The sequence below is a fragment of the Aythya fuligula genome, chromosome 2 (assembly GCF_009819795.1).
Source record: "Aythya fuligula isolate bAytFul2 chromosome 2, bAytFul2.pri, whole genome shotgun sequence".
Taxonomy (NCBI): Eukaryota; Metazoa; Chordata; class Aves; order Anseriformes; family Anatidae; genus Aythya; species Aythya fuligula.
The window spans coordinates 15,284,713-15,307,375 of NC_045560.1; the positions used below are offsets into that span (position 1 = coordinate 15,284,713).

The 22,663-nt window shown below is 41.5% G+C and overlaps 1 protein-coding gene across 4 annotated transcripts in view; it reads left to right on the forward strand.

The window, feature by feature from the left end:
- Positions 1 to 20,576: 20,576 nt before the first annotated feature.
- NRP1 (neuropilin 1) overlaps positions 20,577 to 22,663 on the forward strand; it is a 111,750-nt gene continuing 109,663 nt past the window's right edge. For all 4 annotated transcript variants that reach the window (XM_032181597.1, XM_032181598.1, XM_032181599.1 and 1 more), the window contains exon 1: positions 20,577 to 20,956. In XM_032181597.1, the coding sequence (XP_032037488.1) occupies positions 20,890 to 20,956 (67 nt within the window). In that variant the 5' untranslated portion in view covers positions 20,577 to 20,889. The remainder of the gene's footprint in view (positions 20,957 to 22,663) is intronic.

Consider the following 22,663-nt stretch of genomic DNA (forward strand, 5'->3'; position numbering starts at 1 on the left):
TTGCTGTTTCTTCTTCACTGCTTGTTGTTCATCAGCTCAAGTTCATGTCAGCAGGATGATTCATCTGCTTCTGTTTAGCACGTGCTTAATGCTCAGCTGAGTGAAGCAGAGCCCGCCGTGAGCTGCAGAAAGCAGCTTGTCACCAGAGAGCGGAGCATCTCGTGCCCCACCAGCAGCCTCAACATGAGCAAATGGCTGGGCTGCCTTGGAGCAGCACCCCACAACACGGGGGGAGCTTTTTTCATCATATTTTTCCCCCTGTGTTCTGCTGAGGAGAGGAGAATGAGAGACTTGGGCACCTGGCATCCAGCCAAGGTTTAACCTTCACATTACTTCAGCAGGCAGCAGACCTGTCTTCATTCAAGCCTCAAGAAATCATATGGGCATGTGTTCCCAGGCAGGATGCTACCACCCCTCACTGAACTTCTTGCCATTCATCAACAGATCCAAGCAGATAGAGCCACACTTTCTTACAACAGGTCACAAGAATTTTAGGGAAATATTTTTGCCCAAGTTGCCATCTCATAAATGCTGAAAGGTTTGGCGGAAGTCGTTTGGTTTTGACAACATTGTGGCAGCCCTGAGCAGGTCTTGTGGACCTACCTGCCTGCCAAGTCTCTGCTGGCAGTCTCCTTGGTTTCATGCCACTGTGGTTGCTCAGCCTCTCCACAGCCACTGCATGACCCCACAGGAGCAGGGCCCATCACCAAACATCTTTTCTTTTATCCTGTTAAAAAAATCTGGATTTTGTTCTTTTTGTGTGTGTGGTTTTTTTTTTTTTTTTTTGCTTTTTCCAAAATACAGATGGAAAAAAAAAATATGGGAATCTTCTACAAAGCAAAATCATCTTTCTCTTTACAGTTCATTCATCATGGAGCAATAGGCAGACATTTTTCCCTGCTACAGAAAGGACATTTGGAGGAAAGATTTGAAGTGAGAGACAAAAGCAAAGAAGCACAGGTAGAGACCCCAAAAAGCAACTGAAGGGAGCAGAGGAAATACTGGAGGTGATGAGGCATTTCCCTTGTTCTCCTCACACACCACGAGTGTATCTGCAGATATTATGACACCTGGACAAGATGAGCCCCCTAAAAATGCACTAGAGTGCATATCCCAGAAAGAAGACCTGTGCTGGAAGAAGAGAGGCAGGCAAAGTACCCAAACACATTATTGCTCCTTACAAAGGCAAGTCTGCAGTTCAAAGAAAAAAGTTCAGTTTTTATAATAAAATTTTGGTGGACAGGTGCTGAAGGATACATTATGAAGTTCTTTAGCGGGTGGAGGAGACCAGCAGGATGAGCACATGGGTGGCTCCAGCCATGACTCGTGGGAGATGCCCCCCACAGCCCACATGTCACTGCTCCATAGAAGCCCTGCAGTGCGAGCAGGCTCCTCCGCAGCACAACTGCTTTCCTTGGGAAACCATTTCTACTTCCAATGCCATCAGAGGAAAAAACAGTTTCAAACCATTTGCTTCTTCCTATATTGATATTCTCTGTATGTTTTCCTTTGGATCATGCTCTTCTAAGTCACCACAAAGGCAGAGCTTCCATACATTGCCCATTGACTAAATGACTGCTGCTACTTTTAGTCATTTTGATTGTAGCTTAAACTCATATTAAAATCTAAATGAGGGATGGATTCAATTTCTTCTTGGAGGCTGGAAGGAACAGCAATGTGGGACTGTACCAGCTGCAGCTTTAGAGCTTTATTTGGAAGGCTACAAGGACACACTTTATTTCCTTATGGATCTCAAAGGCCTGGACTAATTAGTACTTATTAGAAAACAAATTAGAAATGCATTTTATTTCTCCATATGGTGAAAGCAGGAGCTACAACAAAGGGATAGGATATCAGAAGAGCTGGAAAAGTGATTTGCAATGCATAATTTACTTGACTAATTTTAACTTTTCTTTTATGTCTATGCATTTTCTACATACAGGTAACATCTTCCTTGAGTGTATCTATTGTTCATAACAATTTGTCAAGTAATATTTGCTACGTAGTGCATCTGTGATTCACTGCATGTATTTGATCATTAAAATTCAAAACGCAAAAAAGTAAATTCGCAGGTGACATGATACTTTATTATTATTATTATTTGATAATGTGAGTGCCACTATGACCTTTTTTATTTGAGTGATTTGATTTTTAAATTTGCTGTCAGTATAAATTCTCCAAAATTTAACTTAAAACTGCTTGATAGCCAGTGATATTGCTACAGAAGAGAAAGGAGGTACTACCAGGACTACGTGGAATTCACAAAGGGTTGGGCCTTATCCTGACTGTTTTGTTAATTTTTCTTCCATGATATGCTTTATATACATAGAATGTGACCCTTTCAGGTGAATAAAAACAGTTAAAGCAATTACATTTTTAAAAGCTAATGAATACCCATTGAAATACTTTTTTTTTCTAGTTATTGTTAAACTGTAATTTATACATTAACTTTATTTATTTATTTATTTATTTAACACAAAAATAAAAAAAAAATGTAAAAAGAAAAAAGGTTTAATTATTTTGACACTGGAATAAAGAACTAACTTTTCATTATGCCTGGAGCACATTAAAAACAGGAACATTGATCGCTTTAGCGATCTCTTTCTTTACCTCCTTTTCCCGAGTAAGACATAGTAATCACCAAGTTCTCAGTCCAAACCTTGACCTTTAGATTTGGGAATGCTTAAAGTATTGTGATGATGTTTTTCTCCATGTCCACAAACTTCAGGTCTTTAATTTCCAGGCAATATTCAACAGGCTTTTCTATTCAACTGTTTCTAGGAATCTCCCAACCACATTTGTTGTGAAAGCCATGTTGTGTGGCAGTCAGTATTGCCAGTGTGCTAGGTATGCTTTCAGCATGCCCACCTGCAAAACAGGTTGCCTCAGGGGAGCTATGGCAGAATGACAGATCTGTTCATCCCAAACAATTTGTCCTATTTATCTGCTCTGGTCAATTTAAAACAGTGAAAATTATGCAGGTAGAAGTGGTGAATAGAAGTAATTATGTCTATGTGTAGGCTAACCATGCAATTGAATGAACAATTGATTCCAGATATTCCCCTTATAGCCCCCTGCACCTGGCTGACTCTAAAATGTGGTCTTTAGACCCCTGTACATAGGGAACACATGCAACTTAGTCCCTTTAGTGAGATGTCTAAGCCTTTTTGCAAACAACCACGTATTGTTCACACTACTAAATGCTCAAGACAAACAAACAAACAAACAAAACATGTTCTATACATCTACTGGTATAAGAAACATAAAAAGCACCTACAAAACATGACAATTTGGGGCTATTGATTTCATACCCAGATTAAATGTTTTTGTTCTCTGTTTGTAGATTCCAGTCAGGTTTAATCTATTTTATTCCACAAAGAGGAAAATGGTAGGAGATCTGTTATCTTCTTTAAAATGTTTTTTGGCTAGAAAATGCTTCTAATTTGTATGATGCATTGCTCCATCAATGTTATAAAACTACATCTTTAATTTATACAACCTGTAAGTATGCATGACTCATACATAGTTTTCCAAATTATGAAAGACCTCTTGACTTCTTGTTTTTCTCTGTTGATTTACTTTGCTGAGAGGACAGATCTCACCTTTTAATCACCTCTTTTAACAGAATGTTGTTAATCTATAGATAGCATACAAACTCTTTTCTCTCAGAAAATGTTTTCTCCAATATTTTACACATTCAGAGCTCTACTTCAAAGTGCCACTTTAATCCTTTTTATCTTTCTGATAACTTAGAATATTTGTCATTACTTGATTATTCTGGTCACATTTCACTGTTTTTCACTGAAATCTCAATAGAGAAAGAATGCTTTAGGCAAAATGAACTCTGAACTTTTGTGTCATCAGAATCTTAATGTAAGTATATTGAATACAGCCTGCACAGCTTAACCTAAAATCATAAGAAACACATTCACATTATAAAGCTTGCACCAGCACACAAATGGAAGCTTTTGTGAAGAAGAAATTTCATTTCTCAGTGTTATTTCTTATGACCCTGGGTACTTACCAGATCTAATAATAAAAAACATTTGAAAATATTTATATCAAACCCAAGAAAGACAATGTAGCAAAGATAACAATAAGAACTTGCTGCTCCCTCCTATAAAAGCCATAATGTTTTTTACTGTCCATAAACTATTAAATGATTTGGAATTCTACAATTAGAAAACTATGACATTGTCTTCATGCACCACATCCGAATACTTACAGGTCATGATGACACCATAAAAGTTAATGTGCATACTCTATTTTAAATACCATTACTACTCCAAGGAAGTAGTGCCTATCATAAAACTGTGTTTAAATTAAAAAGAGATATTAACATGAGTTAAAGTGTCCTTTTCTCTTTTATTCTTTTAATACTTTATCCCTCAGGGATCATCAGAAAACTACTTGTTTTTTGAAATAGCCATTTCTAACACAGGTGCTTCAGCTCTTACTTTTCATATGTATCCCCACATCATTATTACATTCAATCACAATTTTTGTAGAGGATTTTCTCTTTTCTGCTTCACTTTCTGCATTAGTTATCAAACCTGCTGTTTCCTGCTGGTACAGACCAATTTCTCACAGCTTAATACACAAATTATTATCTTAAAATTCCTAAAATACAGCTTCACCATGGCTTAACCACTTTTGCCACTTCAAAATCACTACTTATTAATGTTAATCACGTTAAGGTACTGGGTTTTCTTAACTAGTATAAGAGCTTAAGTTTTTAATCTGAGTCATTTTTTTTCCTCGCAAATTTCCAGAAAATTGCTAGGATTAAATGTATGAAGATTTCCTTTCAACTTATGTGAGCCTGTAGTCCAGATTTCTTAGAAGAGAATCTTTTATCCCATCCAAAGGACGTGTGCAGGTTGACGTAAAGCACAATCATGTGCATGTGTGTCTACTCCAACAGGACATTAGCACATTTCCATGCCGTGGTTAACAAAAAATTAAGAACTAGGGGAACTGTGTTAAAAGGAACTATTTCTTCCCTTCACCTTCACCCTATATTTGTATCTTTACTTATCCTTAATATAGCTTTGCGTGACCCCAGATGAAATATATAAGGCTCTTAAGCTGTGCAAAACCCAAAGGGTAGTGGAAGCTGGATCTCCATTTGAAAGAACAAAAGTGGCCCCACAGGAGAAGATAAGCCAACCTACTTCATTGCAATAAATACCTGAGGGATAGAAGATGCACACATGAAGTCGTCACCCTCAGTGCCCTACAAGCCAAGCAGTATCTCCACCTATAGTCACACAGCTTACTCTAGAGGAGATATATGTGACCTCTTCTCTGGTAGTATGTTGTACATTTTACTTAACAACAGTTTTGAAGTTTGAGGAAGGACTTAAATTTGCAGCACAGATTTTGGAACCAAATTGAGCACAAATGTATTAGAATGGGTATTTCTGATTCCTCATGAGAACTAATGAGAGCATTTTCCCAAAACTGTATGGCCATTGATCTTCATTAAAAAAAATCACATCTCAGTATTTGCCATTCTGTTGTTAATCACATTACTCCACAATCTCCTTTCTAATGGTCTTCAAGGAGGAAGATGAAGTCCTTTGTCCATTTATTTTTTTAATTTGAGTAAGGAGAATAGCACAGAGACTATTCTAGGCTCACTGACTCTTGTTTTCTTTCTAGCAATGGGCAAAAATCTTGGATGTCTGTTTTAATTTCTTAGATCAGTTGGCAGCCTTTGATACCCATGGTCCTTAGTTGTGATAAACAGCATAGCTTTTATGCTATCACTCACTTGAGTGATTTTGTTCTTTTCTCTCTAAATGTCATCTCTAGTTCCCACTGAACTCAAGTGCAAAACTGCTTTGGGCTTCATTTAAAACAGGTTTGGGCCCCGGGAGTTGAAAGAAAGTGATTTTGATCAATTGCTCATCTGCCCAAAGAACACTTTCACACAGGTTCTGCCAGGCTATATTTTAGCACCCCTCCTCTATGTGATGCTGAGAGAGATAATAACACAATTTGGGCTGTTGTACTACCAAGATGCAGATGACACACAGCTCTATGCCTCATTTTCATCAAACCCAGATGGTGCAGCATCTTTGCTTTGCCTGTGCCTGGCAGAGATTAATACTTAGATAAGGGCAAGCTGACAGAAGCTTAATTTGGACAAGATGGAGAAGGTGTTATTGTGCTAAGGGAAAATAGGGGCAATCTTACTTTTCCATTTCCCATTTGGCAGGGTGGAGGTGGTTTGACCTGGAGTGAGCTTGGATTCCTATTGCTATTTGAAATCACAGGTGGCTTTGAGGGCCCAAGACAGCATTTCATATCTGCTTTGGTTAGACATCTATCACATGTCTTCTTGGCTTCTGACAGTGCCACCTCCAAACCATGCCTTTGTAAATTCTAGACTTAATTATTGTGATGTGCTCTATATGGAGCTACAGATGAGGACCAACTGGAAACAATAGTGCGTGTTGAAACCAGCTGCTTTCCTGCTTGGCAATGAAAGCCATGGAGCACATACTGGATAGCTTCTCTGGCAAAAATCCTGTCTCCCTCCCCAGCAAAGGGATGGTTCCCTCCCTGTTTGAATCTGGCTTTGACAATGAATTAGTGTTAAATGACCTGGGTCCCATCTTCTTGAGCAAACACTTTTTGCCAAGTGAACTCTCAAAGCAATTTCTGACAATATAATGTTAGAGATCTAGAATTAAACAAATAGGAGGCAGTAGCAATGATTTTAAAACAAACAGCTCTCAGCTTCAAAATTGGCATCCCTTACTACTCCAGCAGAGTCCAAATGTGTTAAGCTTGGCACAGTAAATGACCCTTCACTTTTCCCTAGCTTTGGATTATCACCACGCTTATCACAAAGGACCGGTTTGGGAATCTCACAGTAATTGCATCTGTATTCATGAGCTTTCTAACATTATCATTAATATTGCACTAGAGTTATAGGATCTTCATGAAATTACACCGAATAGACACCAAGAATCAATCTAAACAGCCATGAATTTTCAATTCTTATTTGAAAGATCCCATCCATGACACATTGCTACTCAAAATGCATGGCTCAGATGAGCACTACCAGGATTCAATATTTTTCTGACCAGCCTCTTGGATTAGCAAAAGTGGTTTGGAAAGCTCAAAAGAGTAGTCTTATTTATGACATTTCAGCACTTCCTTTTCTAGTTCTAGCTAAAACCAGGACCTGCAGGAAGGAATTCTTAGGACATTAAAATACTCCTTTCAAATTCCAGAAGGACTTTATGTGCGGTCCTTAGATGGAAAAAGCCTGTCATTTCTCATTGCAGCCAAATCATCCATTACAGGAGAAAATTTAAGTAGAATACTGCAGCCAGGAGTTATACTGTTATATATTTAATGCAGAACACTGAAAAATCTTTTCTTTTAGACAAATTTTGTTTTCTGTATCCATGTCAGATAATGCTATTCTCCATCAGCAGTGAAACTGTCAAAGCACTGTAAGACACTTAGGATTCAGTTATCCCTTTCTGAGAGTAACAGCGTCAGAATCAAATTCCTTCCTCAGTTGCTACAGCTGACCAGTTCAGACCTTGTAATATGAATGATTCTTGCATCTCAAATATTCTGAGTAAATGGAGTTTAGATGTAATTCATAAATCTTGGACAAAAAAAAAAAAAAAAAAAAAAAAGATTTAATTATTTCCTATGCAGACTATGTATACCAATAATAATTTAGATTCTAAAGATATGCAGGTGCTTGGATGGAAAAGGAGACATTTCAATTCCTTGGTCTCTACTTTGCTTAATTGGATTTTACCAAGCATTTTAAATCGGCTGAGACTTTTGATCAACGGCACATCCATTGTGACTTCCAAGAGCTTTTACAACAGAACAGACCTGAATATTTATCTGACAGACATATTTTTGAATCTACTAACAGTTCCTTACTAAGATATTTTCATCAAAAATGTAAAACCTTATAAAAAATTCAAATGTTTTGGTTCATTTGAGGCCCTCAGCTAGAATAATGTCATCTCATGTCTACATTGTATAGTGTTGTTTTTAGTTGGGGGCTTTTAATGCTACAGTGATAGCAATTTCAAAGGTTCCAGCTCCTTTTTAAGAGATAACTACGCTATACTTGATTTTGATCTGTCACCACCTTGCCACAGTATGATATTCCAGGTTTCTTGTTTTGAGTAAGTGCATTTTTTTATCATTGCAGCTTGATAAAACAGAAACCCATTTTGAACAATAAAGCATAAGTGATGTATTTCTATTTTTATATGTTTTCTTGGATATGATTGCAATTTATGAGAAAAAACACTATAATTATGAATGCAAATGATTTCACAGTTACTGCAACAGATTTTGTTTATATATGTTAAACTATGCTGAGAAAGAGCTGGCTTTGATCTTGGAAACTCATTAATGTCTTTGCAAAACAGCAATCAGAACATGGTGTAAGCAGTGACAGTGACCACAGTTCACAAGGATGTGACTCAGTCTAAGCCACCTTTGAAATACAAACACACTCTTGTGTCAGAAAACCGAGGTGGATCATAGGGAAGAAAGTAAGACTTTTTAAATGAAATTGTTTAAAAGTGTCTTTTCAGGCTGATAGCAATAACACTGTAATTTATGAAAGCAATAGAACCATGGTTACTACCGAGGAAAGGCAGAAGCTGCACTGAAGACTAAGTGCATATCCATACCCTGTTAAATTAAAGAGGGTGAGGGTGTAGGAGATTCAGCCCTTGACATCCACACTGCATTCTTCTTTGGACTCTCCCTGTCCATCTCTCCAAGTCTGGGTTTATCCTGGGGTTAGTTCTCACCAACGAGCAGCATGGATGAGGCCATACCATGTTCAGCTATCTCCATCTGTCACCATCTTCCACTGTTATCCCAGAAGACCTTATACCATCACACACAACCCAAAATACTCACACAACACTCCAAGACATGTGTATACTCTCCACATCACTCTTATTAAAATTCCACTCTTGAGGCTGCAGAACAGTTTCCACATTAGCAGCCTGGCCTATAGACCCAGCCCTGATGACAAGTGTTATTAACATCATGTCAACAAATGCCTGAGGGGCACTGTGAAGATGGCCTGAGCCTCACAGAGAGATCAGCCATGCTTTCAGTGTTCAAAAAGAAAGCTTAGGAAGGGAGGTCCAAACAAATGTCCCAAAAGAAACATCAGGATATTGCACCATCCACAGGCCACACTGGTAACACCACACAAGTTCAAAAGAACAAGAGAGAAGTTAAAAAAATAATAATAAAATAAAATATATTGCTCACATATGGTATCACCATAGAAAATAACAGATCCAGTGATATGTGATGTATGCGTCAGATCCATGCTAAGCTGCATGAATTATTTTAGACACTTGGCTGCCACCATGTCCTTCAGTGCCCATGGTCTGAGGCTGTGCTGCAGCCAATATGCTTACAGCCTCCTTTCTTGCCCATCACTGCTGTGGAGCAGGACCCAAGAGAAACCCCAGGTGAGAGGATATCTTATAGTATTCTCCCAGCCTCACTGCATCATTCAGAAGCCTCTCCCACTCCTCTTTCAGAGATTCTCAGTTCTTTGACAGCTGATTTCACTGGAAGGAAGCTGGAGGACATGGTCACACACCTTTTGACAGCATACACAGAAAAGGAGAAGGTACCAGCAAGGAAGAGAGGTTGTCAGTCCTCAAAGCGACAGTCTCCCTTTGCAACATCAGGGAGCAAAGTGCAGCTAGGAATGACAACCAACTAGAGCGCAGATCAGGTCACTGCCCGCAAGACCTAAGAAAAACAATGTCATCTAATATAATAAGCTGAGCAAATCTCCCAACCAAGAATGATTTCTTGGCAACTGAAAATGGTTGTATCCATACACACAACCCTCCTGACATTCCCCTCTCTCACAGATCAGAAGATATGAGACTACCCTAAAAATGGCCTCCCACACCTCAGTTGCAAAATAGCCTTATGTACTCTCTCTTATCCCAAATACAGTGAGCTCAACTGCCAGAATTTGATTTTGACTTACATTTCACCAGCCAAATGAAATAGCTTCTGCAACAAGCCACCCCCATCCACACTTGCAGTAGGCACAGTCCAAATCCACACACAGCTTTGAAAGTACTCCAGAAATATCGTGACAGTATCCCAAAGCCAATATCTAAAAGTAATTCCTTGCCTTGATCTTGCCCAGTTTCCTGGTATTTATCCACACTCCGGTGTTTATCCCATTCACAGATGGCCCAGGCTGGGATCAGAAGGATCTAGCTATGCCTTGCACAATGCAGTGGGAAGACCCACCATATGGGCACACCATGGGCAGCACACTGAACAGGCTCCATACCAAGAAGAGGAAGACAAGAGGTATGACAAAAGGCAGGAAACATGGCATGAGAAGGGTCATGTCCCACTGCCTTCGGTATTTCCCCATTGACAAAGAGCAGGTCGCTGCTAAATGCTTCCTAGACCATTTCAAAGGCTTCCTAAACCTTCTGCTAGCCAGAGCGGTTGGAAACCCTGTGCACCCTGGCCTGGCAGCACAGAGAAATCTGGGCCAGCACCTAGTAGCTCAATAACACTAATTTGAATGGAAGAGGGATAAAGAATCATTTGCATTCCCAAAAGCCCTGATCTGCTCCAATGTCTTGCCCCCGTGCATCAACATGGAGACCAGGTTCCACTCTAGGAAGCTGAGCCACAGGTTGTAGCACGCAGGGTCACCCTTCACTTTGATTGCCTCCTCTCCACACCAATAACATGTTCCCAAAGAAGCAGCCTTTCATTTCAGTAAACTCTTATTTTGATAGTTTTCCATTAGCTGTACAACACCAGCTTTTATAAAGATGTGGTAGGTGTCTGTGCAGCTACTGAACCTATATATATATTAATTGATGAGATGGGTCAGGGACTGTGACCCTAATGCCCACCAACCCAGTCTGGCTGTGGTATGGCTTTGCTCAGATGCCCAGCTGGGAATAGTCCCTGGCCCATGCCAGCTCCTGACCCTCACTCAGGCATTGCCTGCAATCACTAGCTCACCCTGACCAAAATCATGCTGGCAGTAAACAGCAGCACTCAGGTCCCTGTCGTACCATGGTTAGTTTAACATCATATCCAGGTTCTGCTTAATTCCCTGAAATATGAAGTTATTTTAAGCTTATATAAGTAGGGATTTGGATAACAGTAAGTTACAGAGTGACATTCTTTCCCTGTTCTCATCCTTTAGAAAAATAAACTTGTCTTTAGACTCAAAAATAAGTTGACAGCTGACTGAAATTATCCTAATCTTGTTTAATATATAATAAGTTGGATTTCATGAAAAAGTTTTCCATAAGGCATAAGAAAGCAGAGTTCCCAAGGAAAACTGACTTATTTATTTCTCAGAATTTCTCAATCTTCAGATTCAGCGCTAAAGAATTGTTTCTTTCCAGTATTTGTAATACCTTACTCTTCAATGGGAGCTGATTATAGCTGGCAGCATTCTCCTTCTGGGGCAGTAGGTCAATAGGTCAATGTCTTGGCTAAAGGACCTGAGCGTGCTTCACTTGGCAACACCGCAGTGTGCTGCCAGCATGCAGCAGCAGACGGTAATAGTGAGCTTAACCTCTTCAGTAACTCTTCGCCGAGGGAAGCATTACACATGAATATCCCTAGCCTCCTTTACATACCTGTTACCAGCCCTCTGCTGGGATTTAGCATCTATGTGCAGTCTTGCCACTATGGTTATAAATGCTAACCTTTTGAGCTCAATTTTTATTTTTGAAGGCAATCAGTGTATAAAATCTCACATTTCACATGCTAAAGTGTGTTACTTTGGACGGATGAGCACCAGCTCATCCCTGGTCTTCTTTAGTCATTAAAAAATGACATTTAAAAGCACAAATAATTCGTCAACACAGTCTCATCAAGAACTTCATTTTCTTTCTCCAAGTACCTCATTTACATAATTAAGAACCATTTATACACTTTTGTTTTTAATTTCAATTCACCTCAAGTTCCCCAAAACAGAGCATCTACACTTTACTTGAATGCAGACATAGAGATTCTGAATGTATTGACAAATGCAGTGTATTATATTTATATTGATTATACCAGAATCATATATGCATGCCACAAAATTATCTTGTAAGACAAAATTCAAGGCAATAAATGTGAAAGAGCATTTCCAACAAATCCAGCAAGTTGCCATCATTCTCAAAAATGTTATTTTAATTATTTTCAGCAAATGATACTGCGCATGTCAAAAATCAATTTCATTAATTTTCTAATGTTTCATCCAGATACTGAATCACAAAGGTCTGGAAGTCCTTTTCTAATTATGGGTAATTGGGTCAAGAACATTTGAATTTATATTAGCATGGGAACTTTCTGCATGAAGGATACAGAGCTTTGAAGCAAGATGTTCAGCATTTTTCTAAGGAGCTGAAAAAGTATCAGCTCCCATTCCATGTGGTGTGGTAGCTGAGGTAACTCAGTGTTTTATAAGATTGCTTGGTATCTTGCAGGTTTAATTTGAAGTGGGGCTCTTGGCCATTGGTCACAGCATGGTATTTTCTGCCTAGATTAAATCATCTTCATTCCAGTCAATAAAAACTGAGCACCCTTTGGATTCAGTACATAGAGTTGCTAAGACATTAAAGCAGACTTTGACCTTTTTCCAGTCTATATGTGATACCTATTTTTTGTCTGTTTATTACTCATTAAGGTCTTCAAGATGGAAGAATTTGACCCAAAGGAGGAGAAAATAAGAGAAAGTTTGATGATATTTTATGGCGAACAAACTATGAAGGAAGTCTCAAAAACAACATAACACATAAATGTCACAGAGTTTCCATGCAAACATGAATCTCACCAGAATACATCAATTATTGTTGCTAATCAGAGTCTGAAATAATCTTAAAGAGCAAAGGTGTGCATAAGATTATAACTACAGGGATGAAAAAGGATACAAATTCATACATATAAATTCTGAAAGCATGACAAAGAAGCTTCAACACAGTAAAGCCAACAGAGCAGTTGAGAACAAAAAAAACAATGTCTCTGGATAGATTTAGAAAAACATTGAATTTAATTTTTTTTTTCACAGCAAACAAGATGTTCTCTGGCAAATGATATGAATCCTTTGTCAAGGCTGTCCAGATGGCCTTTGTGAATAAAATACTGCACACAGCAGTGACATACTTGTTGGACAGATAACTTACAGATTTGGAAACAGCCTGTTGGAGAGCTTCTTCATTAAACTAATAATGTTTCTGGTTATTTGGTTACAAGAAGCCAAGGGCCTGGTGACAGTTTCATGAAAAGGAAAGTTTTAGCTGCTATGACAACATGGACAACTGTGATTCTCCTCATGAGAACCTGGATGAATTATATAAAAACTCCTAGTAAAACTAGATTCCAGAAAGGTCTCTAAGAAATGAAAAGACATACCTGGGAGATTACAAGAAATCTGATACAATGGTTCTTATTTAATGAAATAAGTTTGAGAAGATTGTGAGAAGTGTTAAAAATTGCTTTGGTTATTGTGGAAGCTTCTTTGGAAACCCATTTTTTTTCATAAATTAGGCAAAAAATACTGTTTAAGTCAAAACAGGAGTTCTTCGGGTAACTTTATTGGCAAGTGAATGGTCCCAATACTGATGAAACTGCAGTAGAAAAGTCAGGAGGGAGAACAAACACAATAGGTGATGCCTTTTAAAACATAACTTCCTATACAGTCAGTCCTTCTTCAGACTCTCTTTCATTTTCTTTATTTTTTGTTCTTTTTCTGTCTAGGGAGTCTGACAGTCCAATATTCTGTCACTCCATTGGGTTTCTCTTATATCCATCTTCTGCACCCCACAGATTCAATATAAAAAGATTGCCTACCCACCCTTATTCCATAGCCAAAATATCTCTTTGCTTTAACTGGATTTTCTTGGTAAAGTAACAAAACAAAATGTTACTTTGTTGTATTTTATTTTTTCAAAGCAATTTTATGAGACACATCATTTCAGAGCAATTTTTTCTACAGACATAGCAATAAGAAGAAAATACTGAAGAAACCAACATTCTGAATATGAACCCATTTGATCAGATCAGTTATGTTTCCTGCTTTTCAATTTCAGCTCCTGGACTGAAACACAATTAACCCATGTAGATCCTTAAAGCTCCTTCCAGATTTCAGTCCATATTCTTGAGGTACAAGACCAATGGCAGTATATATATAAACTTATTCTATTTCATTTATTTGAATAATATTCCTACTGCTATATGTAAACTCTGGAGCAAAGATCTATGTGTTATCTGTTGCTTCCGTTTCCTCAAATGAAGCTAACCAATTGGAGGCAATCCACTGCCTGAAAATTAAGCTCTTTGAATACAATTCCCTGAATTTCTAGTTAATCCACTATAGTCTACAAATGGGTCCTCCATTCCATGTATAACATCAAAGTATGCCAATGTAAATGTTCTCTAGTTAATAAATAATCCAAACAAGCATTTAGCTGAAAAGCCATTTAACATCAGCTGTAATAAGTGACAAAGGAAATTGTGATAGGGAACATCTCTTGAGAAAGATGAGAGATGAATGAGAAAAGGAATCTGATCTGTAATGAATGCAGTGCGACTGCTTGTTTACAGTGATTGCTGCATTGTAGCTAAAGGGGGTGCATGACAACCATGCAGCACCGCTGTGACAGCTTCCATTTCCCTAATAACATTGCACCCTTCCTAGTATTATTCTATCAGATGTAACATATAAAATAGTGAATATAATTTCCAATAATATGATATAATTATATGGACCTGTACAGATGAATAGATTACATGAGCAGGACACCAATTTTCCAGCCAAACACAAAGCAAGACAAGAAATACAAAGATACATCTAACAGTATTTTCACCTTCTTAATGATTATAGACCTTCAGTCTAGCAAAGCCTTGTTTTGAAAGGAACTGTTATTTTGGCTTTTTGCGGTGGTTATCTTAGTGTAAACACAGACATTGATATACCCATTGTGCAACCAAATGGAAGAAACTGAAGTTGATAAAACAAGTTTATAATCTAAGGGTCCATTATCATTGTTCAGGGCCTTCTTTTCTTCTCTGAAGTCAGTGGGATTTTGTCATTGCCTTCAGTGGAAATATAATCAGGTTCTTAGTCCATATCAGTAGATTTGGTACGTATTATTTCCTTCATCACAGAAAGAACTATTTCAGAACCCCTTGATTTCAACAGACATTATTAGAAAGCACACTGCCATAAATACACTTTCATGCTGTGTATATCCCCTACTTCCTATTTCAGAGAAAAAGCAAGTAACACTGAGAACATGCAAGTATTACTGAAGAACAGAAAAGGAGTGGGGCAGCCTGGATAACATGGTGTTGACCATGTTGTCGTGTGGATCTGGCAGCCACAGTACTGCAGGCAGAAGAGGGATTAAACCTAGGAGAGACCTAGCTTGTCAAAAAGGAAATGGGAATAGAGTGATATGTCTGATTACTTGCTTTTGACACAGATGAAAATGTTTGATTTTTGATAATCAAAAAATCAGCTAAAAAACTTTGGGTTGTGTTAATTTGTTGGAGTGGAATGTGTTTAAACAGGATGATGAACATGTTTTGATAAGGCATATGTGAGATGGCACAGTAGTGATTCCGAGGAGTTTGGTAAGATATTTGGAAAGTCACTCTAACCCTAACAATGTAGTCAATGGGGAGGTAATACAAATGCAAATGAATCTAAGGTTCTAAGTATATCTTGCAATATATGGCCATGTGTAAGTTTAAATAATGTATATTAATGTATAAATCAGATGGTTTGGATTATATATATTATTTTTAAAAAAGTATTTGCACTGGTAATGTGGAAGAGGGTAAGATGAGTGGTAAAAGAGGAAGGATCATTTAGATACATGTGGTTGTGTGTGGATAAGAGGTGTAACGTGAGAGGATGAGGTGAAAAAGCGTTGGGTGTGAGAGACTGAGTAGGAGGATAAAAGATGTAGGAGATAAAACAGTTGAGAGCGGAGAGATATAGACAAGAGAAAATGTATGTCAGATCTTAAAGATAAGGATAAATACCTTCAGTTCAGTACAGCAAGCTATGGGGAGTCAAGTCACATGGTCAAAGCAACAGGAGAGGAGATGAAACAGAAGTCTAATTTGGGAGAGATTCTTGGGGAAGATAAGTGAAAGAAAAGGAAAACATTAGAAAGGCAATTATAAATGAGTACCAGACTACATATATGAAGACATTAGTAGGTACTAGTCATAAAGCAAATGCACTTCTACTTCTCCCCTAAATATTTGTAGGAAGTCTTAATTTTCAGGCATCTAATAATATGGATGGGTTTAATTTGTTGTGTTTCTTTTTCAAAACAATACCAAATAAAGGTGTCTTTGGCCATAGATTAATCATTTGCCAGACTTAGTTTTTAATTAAATGCATTACTGTACTATATGAGAGCATAAAGGAGTAAACATCAAAGTTGCTCTGTTCTGCTATTGTTAAAATGGGAAACTGATTTTTCCTTTGGAATTTTAAGTTTTATATTACATGATTTAGCTCAAGGCAAATATTTTTATGGCTGAATTATAAACTTCCTGAGAAACAGGTTTATAACAGAAGTGCAGACAATCTTCAAAAAAAACATAAGCACCAAGTCAAATTATAAAGCAAAGATGGGCCTGAACCCAAACCCCAGAGCCTGCCACTCCATTAGCTTTTACATACACTGGATTCAGATTCAGTCTTTGTAACACTAACTCATCCTTGCCATAAAATCCCATTACTGATGTGAAAATGGAGAGCTGAACAAATATGTAAGCAGTTGCAGGAGCAGGACCTAAAATACCGTGACTAAAATGTGAGAAGTGGATTATAAAAAGAAACTTCTGAATGTTTCAGTTGATGCCAGTTTATATTCAAGATGATTAAAGATTAAACATTTTCAGATAAATATATGTAAACCAAGGATAGAATGTCTTCACTCATCATTTCAGGGCAACTCACACATGGAAGATACATGCGCCTGTGTCCATGAACCAGAGGGAAAAAGATGGGTAGAAAAACTAGACCAATGCCATTCACATCATGATAAGAAAGAACATTAATGTACCAGACTCTACTATACTTCCTAGGCTTTGAGAATTCAAGAGGAAAAAAAATAATAATAAAATAAAATAAAATAAAATAATAAAATAAAATAAAATAAAATAAAATAAAATAAAATAAAATAAAATAAAATAAAATAAAATAAAATAAAATAAAATAAAATAAAATAAAATAAAATAAAACAGTCCTGGTGGGAAACCCAAAATGTCCACAGAGTGCTGAGGAAAAGAAGTCCTCCTTCGTGGGCCACTTCAGACACAACAGAGGCCATCCCTGTCCAGTTGTCTTTGTGGCCTTGTACACTTCTCTATGTGCAAAAGAAGGAAGCACTGATACTTGAGACCTGAGCACACTGAAGTAAGCCTTGGTATATGGATTAGCAGTTACTAGGGAGGCTGAGGTGATAAAAGCAACCTTCATCATTAGTCTTACAATTTATCACATTGTACCATCCTCACTAACGTACATGTTCTGTCAGTATTTAAGTATTTAATTTTTCTTTCAGATAATGGAATATCTTAAAAATGCACACTAGCTAGCAGCACACTATGCCCACATCTGCAGAAGGTGACTTTTTAATCTGATATGGAAACAAATGGAAAAAATGCCACTGTTGGTTGGTTTGTTGCTTTGTTTGTTTGTTTGGAGCATCTTTACAACAGGGAATGGATATTCCCTCTCTTCAGATCCATAGATACCACCGAACAAGACAATGTTAATGATGGCAAGAGAGCCATCCGTAATTCACAATACACACAGTCTCTGGGTATCTACCTGCTACTTTTCTCTTACAAAATTAATAGTGGCTTCTGAGACTGTTTTTGTTTATTTTTAAAGCTAATATGTATGTATACACTTGCATATACACCAATTAGCTATCATTAGCAGATAACTTCAGAATTTAAAAACAGATGTACTTTAAAGTGTATATTGTCACTCAGTCAATGCAGACTACGATGTGCACACATTGGACAGGACCAATTTATCTCAAGGACTGTCCAGCAGCATGAGAGTTTTAATAATCAGAGACCACTGTTACTTCTCACCTTCTCCCTTGTTCTGGTTACTTCGCTAAGAGTAAAACAGAAAGAGGGCTTAATGTGCTACCCAGAATGTATACATCCCAATCAATCACAGAAGTGCATAGGTATTGTATGTGACGATCGAGAGACTGCCTAAAGACAGGGAAATGAGCCTGAAGTAAGTCAGTCTGACTATCTCCAGCCTGCCTGGTTTCCAGGCAAAGAGCATGGCCTGTCTGGAGGCATGGACACATGGACATGGGCATGGACATGGGCATGGATATTGGCATGGCCATGAGCAAGGTCGGAGGTTGAGGAAGGAGAGGATGAAGTGTGCAGAGAATGTAACAGGATCAAACTGTGCTTTAGTGCATGATATTGCAGAACTGCAATCACAGAGGAGAGCAGGAGTGGCTGGCAAAAATTCAGAAAGTAGTGATGAGAGAGTGTGCAGTATGAAAGCAGCAGACAGATTTCCTACAGACTTAATCTCCAGACTTCAGCTGACCTTAAAGTCGGGGCTTCAAAAGGGCAGTGAGGGAGAGTGAGAGTGGAAGGCTTAGACTCGGGGCTGGAGACAAAAGGATGGAGGAGGCTGAATCTGTGTACGATTTCTGAACACAGATGTAACACATTTGTAGTTAATCTGTGTGGCTGCAGACTTACAGCTATGTTTGAAAATTATTTCAAACATGGTTACATCTTCAGAGCAGACAGAGATTTACTGCTGTGGCTGCACTGGCGGGGGTGACCCTGCCCCAGCAAAGCCTGGCTTTTTTCCCTCTGCATCCTTCAGAAAGCCTCCTTGCAGAGCAGGTCCTCTAACAGGCCCTTTTTCTGTCAAAGCATTAACAGTTTTCCTCAGCTGTGCACCAGTTACAATTGTTTTCAAACTCTGCTGTGGGAGATGAGAGTGGCTGACATCCACTGCTGGCCGCAGGTCATTTTCGTAGTGCAGACCCTTCTTTGGGGACCATTTAACGCCATGTTTCAGCTTTCAGCCTTCAAGCTCTTCGTCTAACCCCTACACCAGTGACCGGATTGCCTCCGCACAGTGGGAGCTCAAAGCGCTCCACATAAAAGAAGCGGTCAGGTTCAGCTAGGTAATAACTCCCAGGGTGCAGGGGCAGCCTGTAAGGCAGGGCAATGAGGCACGGGAGGGACATGCCCCATCGTCGGTGAGCGCCAGACCAACCAGGCAAATGCAGCACGATTTGGAGCTCACTGGTGCCCATCCGCTGGTGCCAGCTTGGAGGGATTGCTCAGAAGACAGATTGCCCTCCCTGACGGAACATTTGTGCTACATAGCCTCCCTGAGGAGCAGGGGGACCCTGGCCACTCCTCAGCTCCTGGGGGAGATGGACAGACTGGTGACAGCCAGACTGGGTGACAACAGGGATGGGAAGGAGGTTGGGAGGCAGGGGGTGTGGGAAAGTGCCCCCCCCCGGAGATGCAGGTGGGTCCGGGCGAGCCCACAACCCGGGGCTCCCCCAGGGGGTGCGTCCCCACAGCTCAGCCCCACCAGCGCCGCCAGCACCCCGCGGCACGGCAGGGCAGGGCATGGCGGTGCCCCACGGGGGGACAGCGGGGGCTCGGGGGGGACACGCGTGGGGCTGGGGAAGGGGGGGGAAGGAGGCAGGGGATGAGGGACGGGGCGCCACGGAGGGGAGTGCAGACAAGGGATGTGGGCGTGGGGGCACGGCTCGACACGGCACGGCTCGACACGGCTGCGAGGAGCCACACAGGAGCCAACGGGGCACAGGTGGGTCCCCCCGGCCGGCTCGGCGCTACCTGTCGGGGCGGGGAGGCCGCTGCTCTCCCCCCCCCTTGATCATCTCCGCGGCCCCCGCCCCTGCTGGGTGCCAGGGCTGGGGCTGTGCCCTGTTTGTTCGGCTGCTCTTCCGCGCTGCCGATGTCTTGGGGGGCTGAGGAGGAGAAGGAGAAGGAGGAGGAGGAGGAGAAGGAGGGCGGGGAGGAGGAGGGGACTGGGGCTTGGGAGACGGCGGCTCCTCGGCCTCTCTTATTGCCGCTGAGTTGCGCTCCTCTTCCTCAGGCTGCGAGCAGGAGCCGCCCGGCCGCTTCCCCCTTCCCCGGCCGGCCGGGACTCCCCGCGGCAGCGCCGCGCCCGCCCGCTCGCTCCCCACCGGGGCAGGTGAGTGCGGGGCCGGCCCCAGCCCCAGCCCCAGCCTCCGGGCACCGCCGGGCACCGCCGACCCCCGGGGAGCCGCGGCGGCGCCGCATCGGGGAGCGGGGCAGGCGGGGGGGGCCGCACTTTGCCAAACTCCGGCGCCCGTCCCCGTTCACCGCCGCTCTCCTCTCCTTCTCTCCCCTCCGCAGAGCACTCCCCGGAGCCCGCCCCGAGGTGCAAGCAGGAGCCGCCGGGATTTTTGTCTGTCTTGTTTGTGTGTTTGTTTGTTTTTTTTTTTTTCCTTTTTTTTTTTTTTTTTATATCCATTCGCTTTCATTTGGCTTTGTAGTCTCGCTGGGAATGGCAGGGGCAGCGGCGCCTGGAGAAGGAACAAGTGTGGGGAAAGGGAGAGGGAGCCGGAGCTGAATGACAGGATGCGGGCGACTTGAGGCACGGAAAGAGAAGCCAGCCTCCCTCTGCCCTGGGGACTGCCCTTGCGGACCGTGCTTTCTGCTCCTCGCTCCGGCCGAAGGATTTAAGACCTAGGAAGAGTTGTGCGTGGAGGGCTTTTTTTTTTTTTTTTATTGTTATTGTTATTGTTATTATCATTCATCCTCTCCCTGCTCTCGGAAGGGAAAATGGATTGGGGACTTTTCCTGCACTGCGCAGCCCTCACCTTCACCCTCGCCAGGGCTCCGCGAAGCGGTAAGTGCCACGGGGGGGGGACGACTTCGGGTCTCAGCCTGGGGAACCGAGGGCTGGCGACGGGGCCCGGCGGCCCCGGGGCCGGCCCCGACCCGCGCCCGGTAGCGGGGAACTTTGTGCCCGAGGTCGGAGTCGGCGGGGTCCGAGCCCCGGTGCCCCCCCGGCCGGGTACGGCCGCCGACTTTATTTTCCGCTCTTTGGGGTCGTCGTATCAAGCGCGGTGCTCGTTCTCGCAAGCTCAGGACGGCCAATTACCTTCATAGTGGTTCCTCCCATAGGCAATTAAATAAGTCTCGCCTCCGATATCTGAGAGATAATGAGCATTTAGAAAGGAAGGCTCTTTCTTCCCCCTTTCTTTTTTTTCTCCAAAGCGTAGTATTTCAGAGTACCGTGCCTGCTACTAGCTGTATGTGTACCTGCGGGCACTCCTCAGACGGCGAGCCCTCTCGCCTACCCCTTTGCGAAGTCTGCAGTTTACGTGCAACTTGCACGGTGCCAAGAGAGAAGCTGAGCCTCTCTGCGAAGGCTCAAGACTCTCGTCTCAGAGAGAAATCCCGTAACACATGACTGATGTAGCTTAGTTTACTATCTGGCAGTCCTCGAAAACACAACTAATTAAAAGCACCGCGCTTTGCAGGCATTGCCTGCACAATGCCTGGGCACCGTGAATCTTTTACTGCATGATGCATTTTTAAAGACGGTCTAATTGTAAGACTGCTTGACGTTTAGCTCTCGCACATGAAACAGCTCGTGTGAGTTTTGCTTTCCCGGCAGATCCTGTGCAATTATTATTAACTAATTATCAAATATTTACTTTTGCCTGACTGGGTTTTCAATCAAAGTAATTAAAAGAAGAGAGCACCCTCCACTTAGGCTGGTATATTGTTTTAATAAGAGACCGCAAGTGGAGTGTCGTGTAAGAGAGAGTATTAAAATTGCGTGTTTTATGATGGAAGTTAATCTCTTTCCCAATATGTTTTGAGGAGGCTGCTTAATTTAATCAGGACGAGCTGCCTCCCCCAGCGCCGTGGCACGGGAGTGAAGGCGTCAGAGCCGCGCGCCGAGCCGGGCACGGGGATGCTCCGGGAGCGCTTCACTCACCCCAGGCAGGTGGGGGGCACGGGCAGCCACCCACTGGTCCTACATCATCCAGGAGTGCCCCAAGCCCTGCACCCTATGAGGGGCAGGAGAGGGGCGTTCTGCGTTCCTGTTGTTCATTTCTTCCCTTTGGAAGGGGAGTGGGGCAGGGTGCTGGGCAGAAGCCTCCAGTATGAGCAGTTAACGTGGTGGCCCTGCTGGTGTCATCCAGGCCATCAGCCTCCTCCGTAACCTCCCAGACCCACTGATGCCACCTTCACCTATGTCCAGCACTAGTGTCTGCTAAATTAATTCATTAACCTTATTTAGAGCTAATGGTCCAAAGTCATTAGAAACTGCTCTTCTTAATCAAGTGTGAGAGAGATTGCACAGAGCCAGGGAGTCTAGCAGACCGCATTATCTTATTACACTGTCACTTTCCCAGAAGTCGCAGATTAAGGAGCGCTGGTGGTAGCAAGTCCACCTTAGTGTCCTCTGAAGTGACTCTGTCAAGTGACTAGAAGCAGCACTGCTTTATTTCAGGCATTTAACAGATGCCAGACTCTGCCATGTTGTTTGCAGGGCTGGAGTGGGCTTAATGAGACAGGATCACTTTCCGAGTGTGCTTAC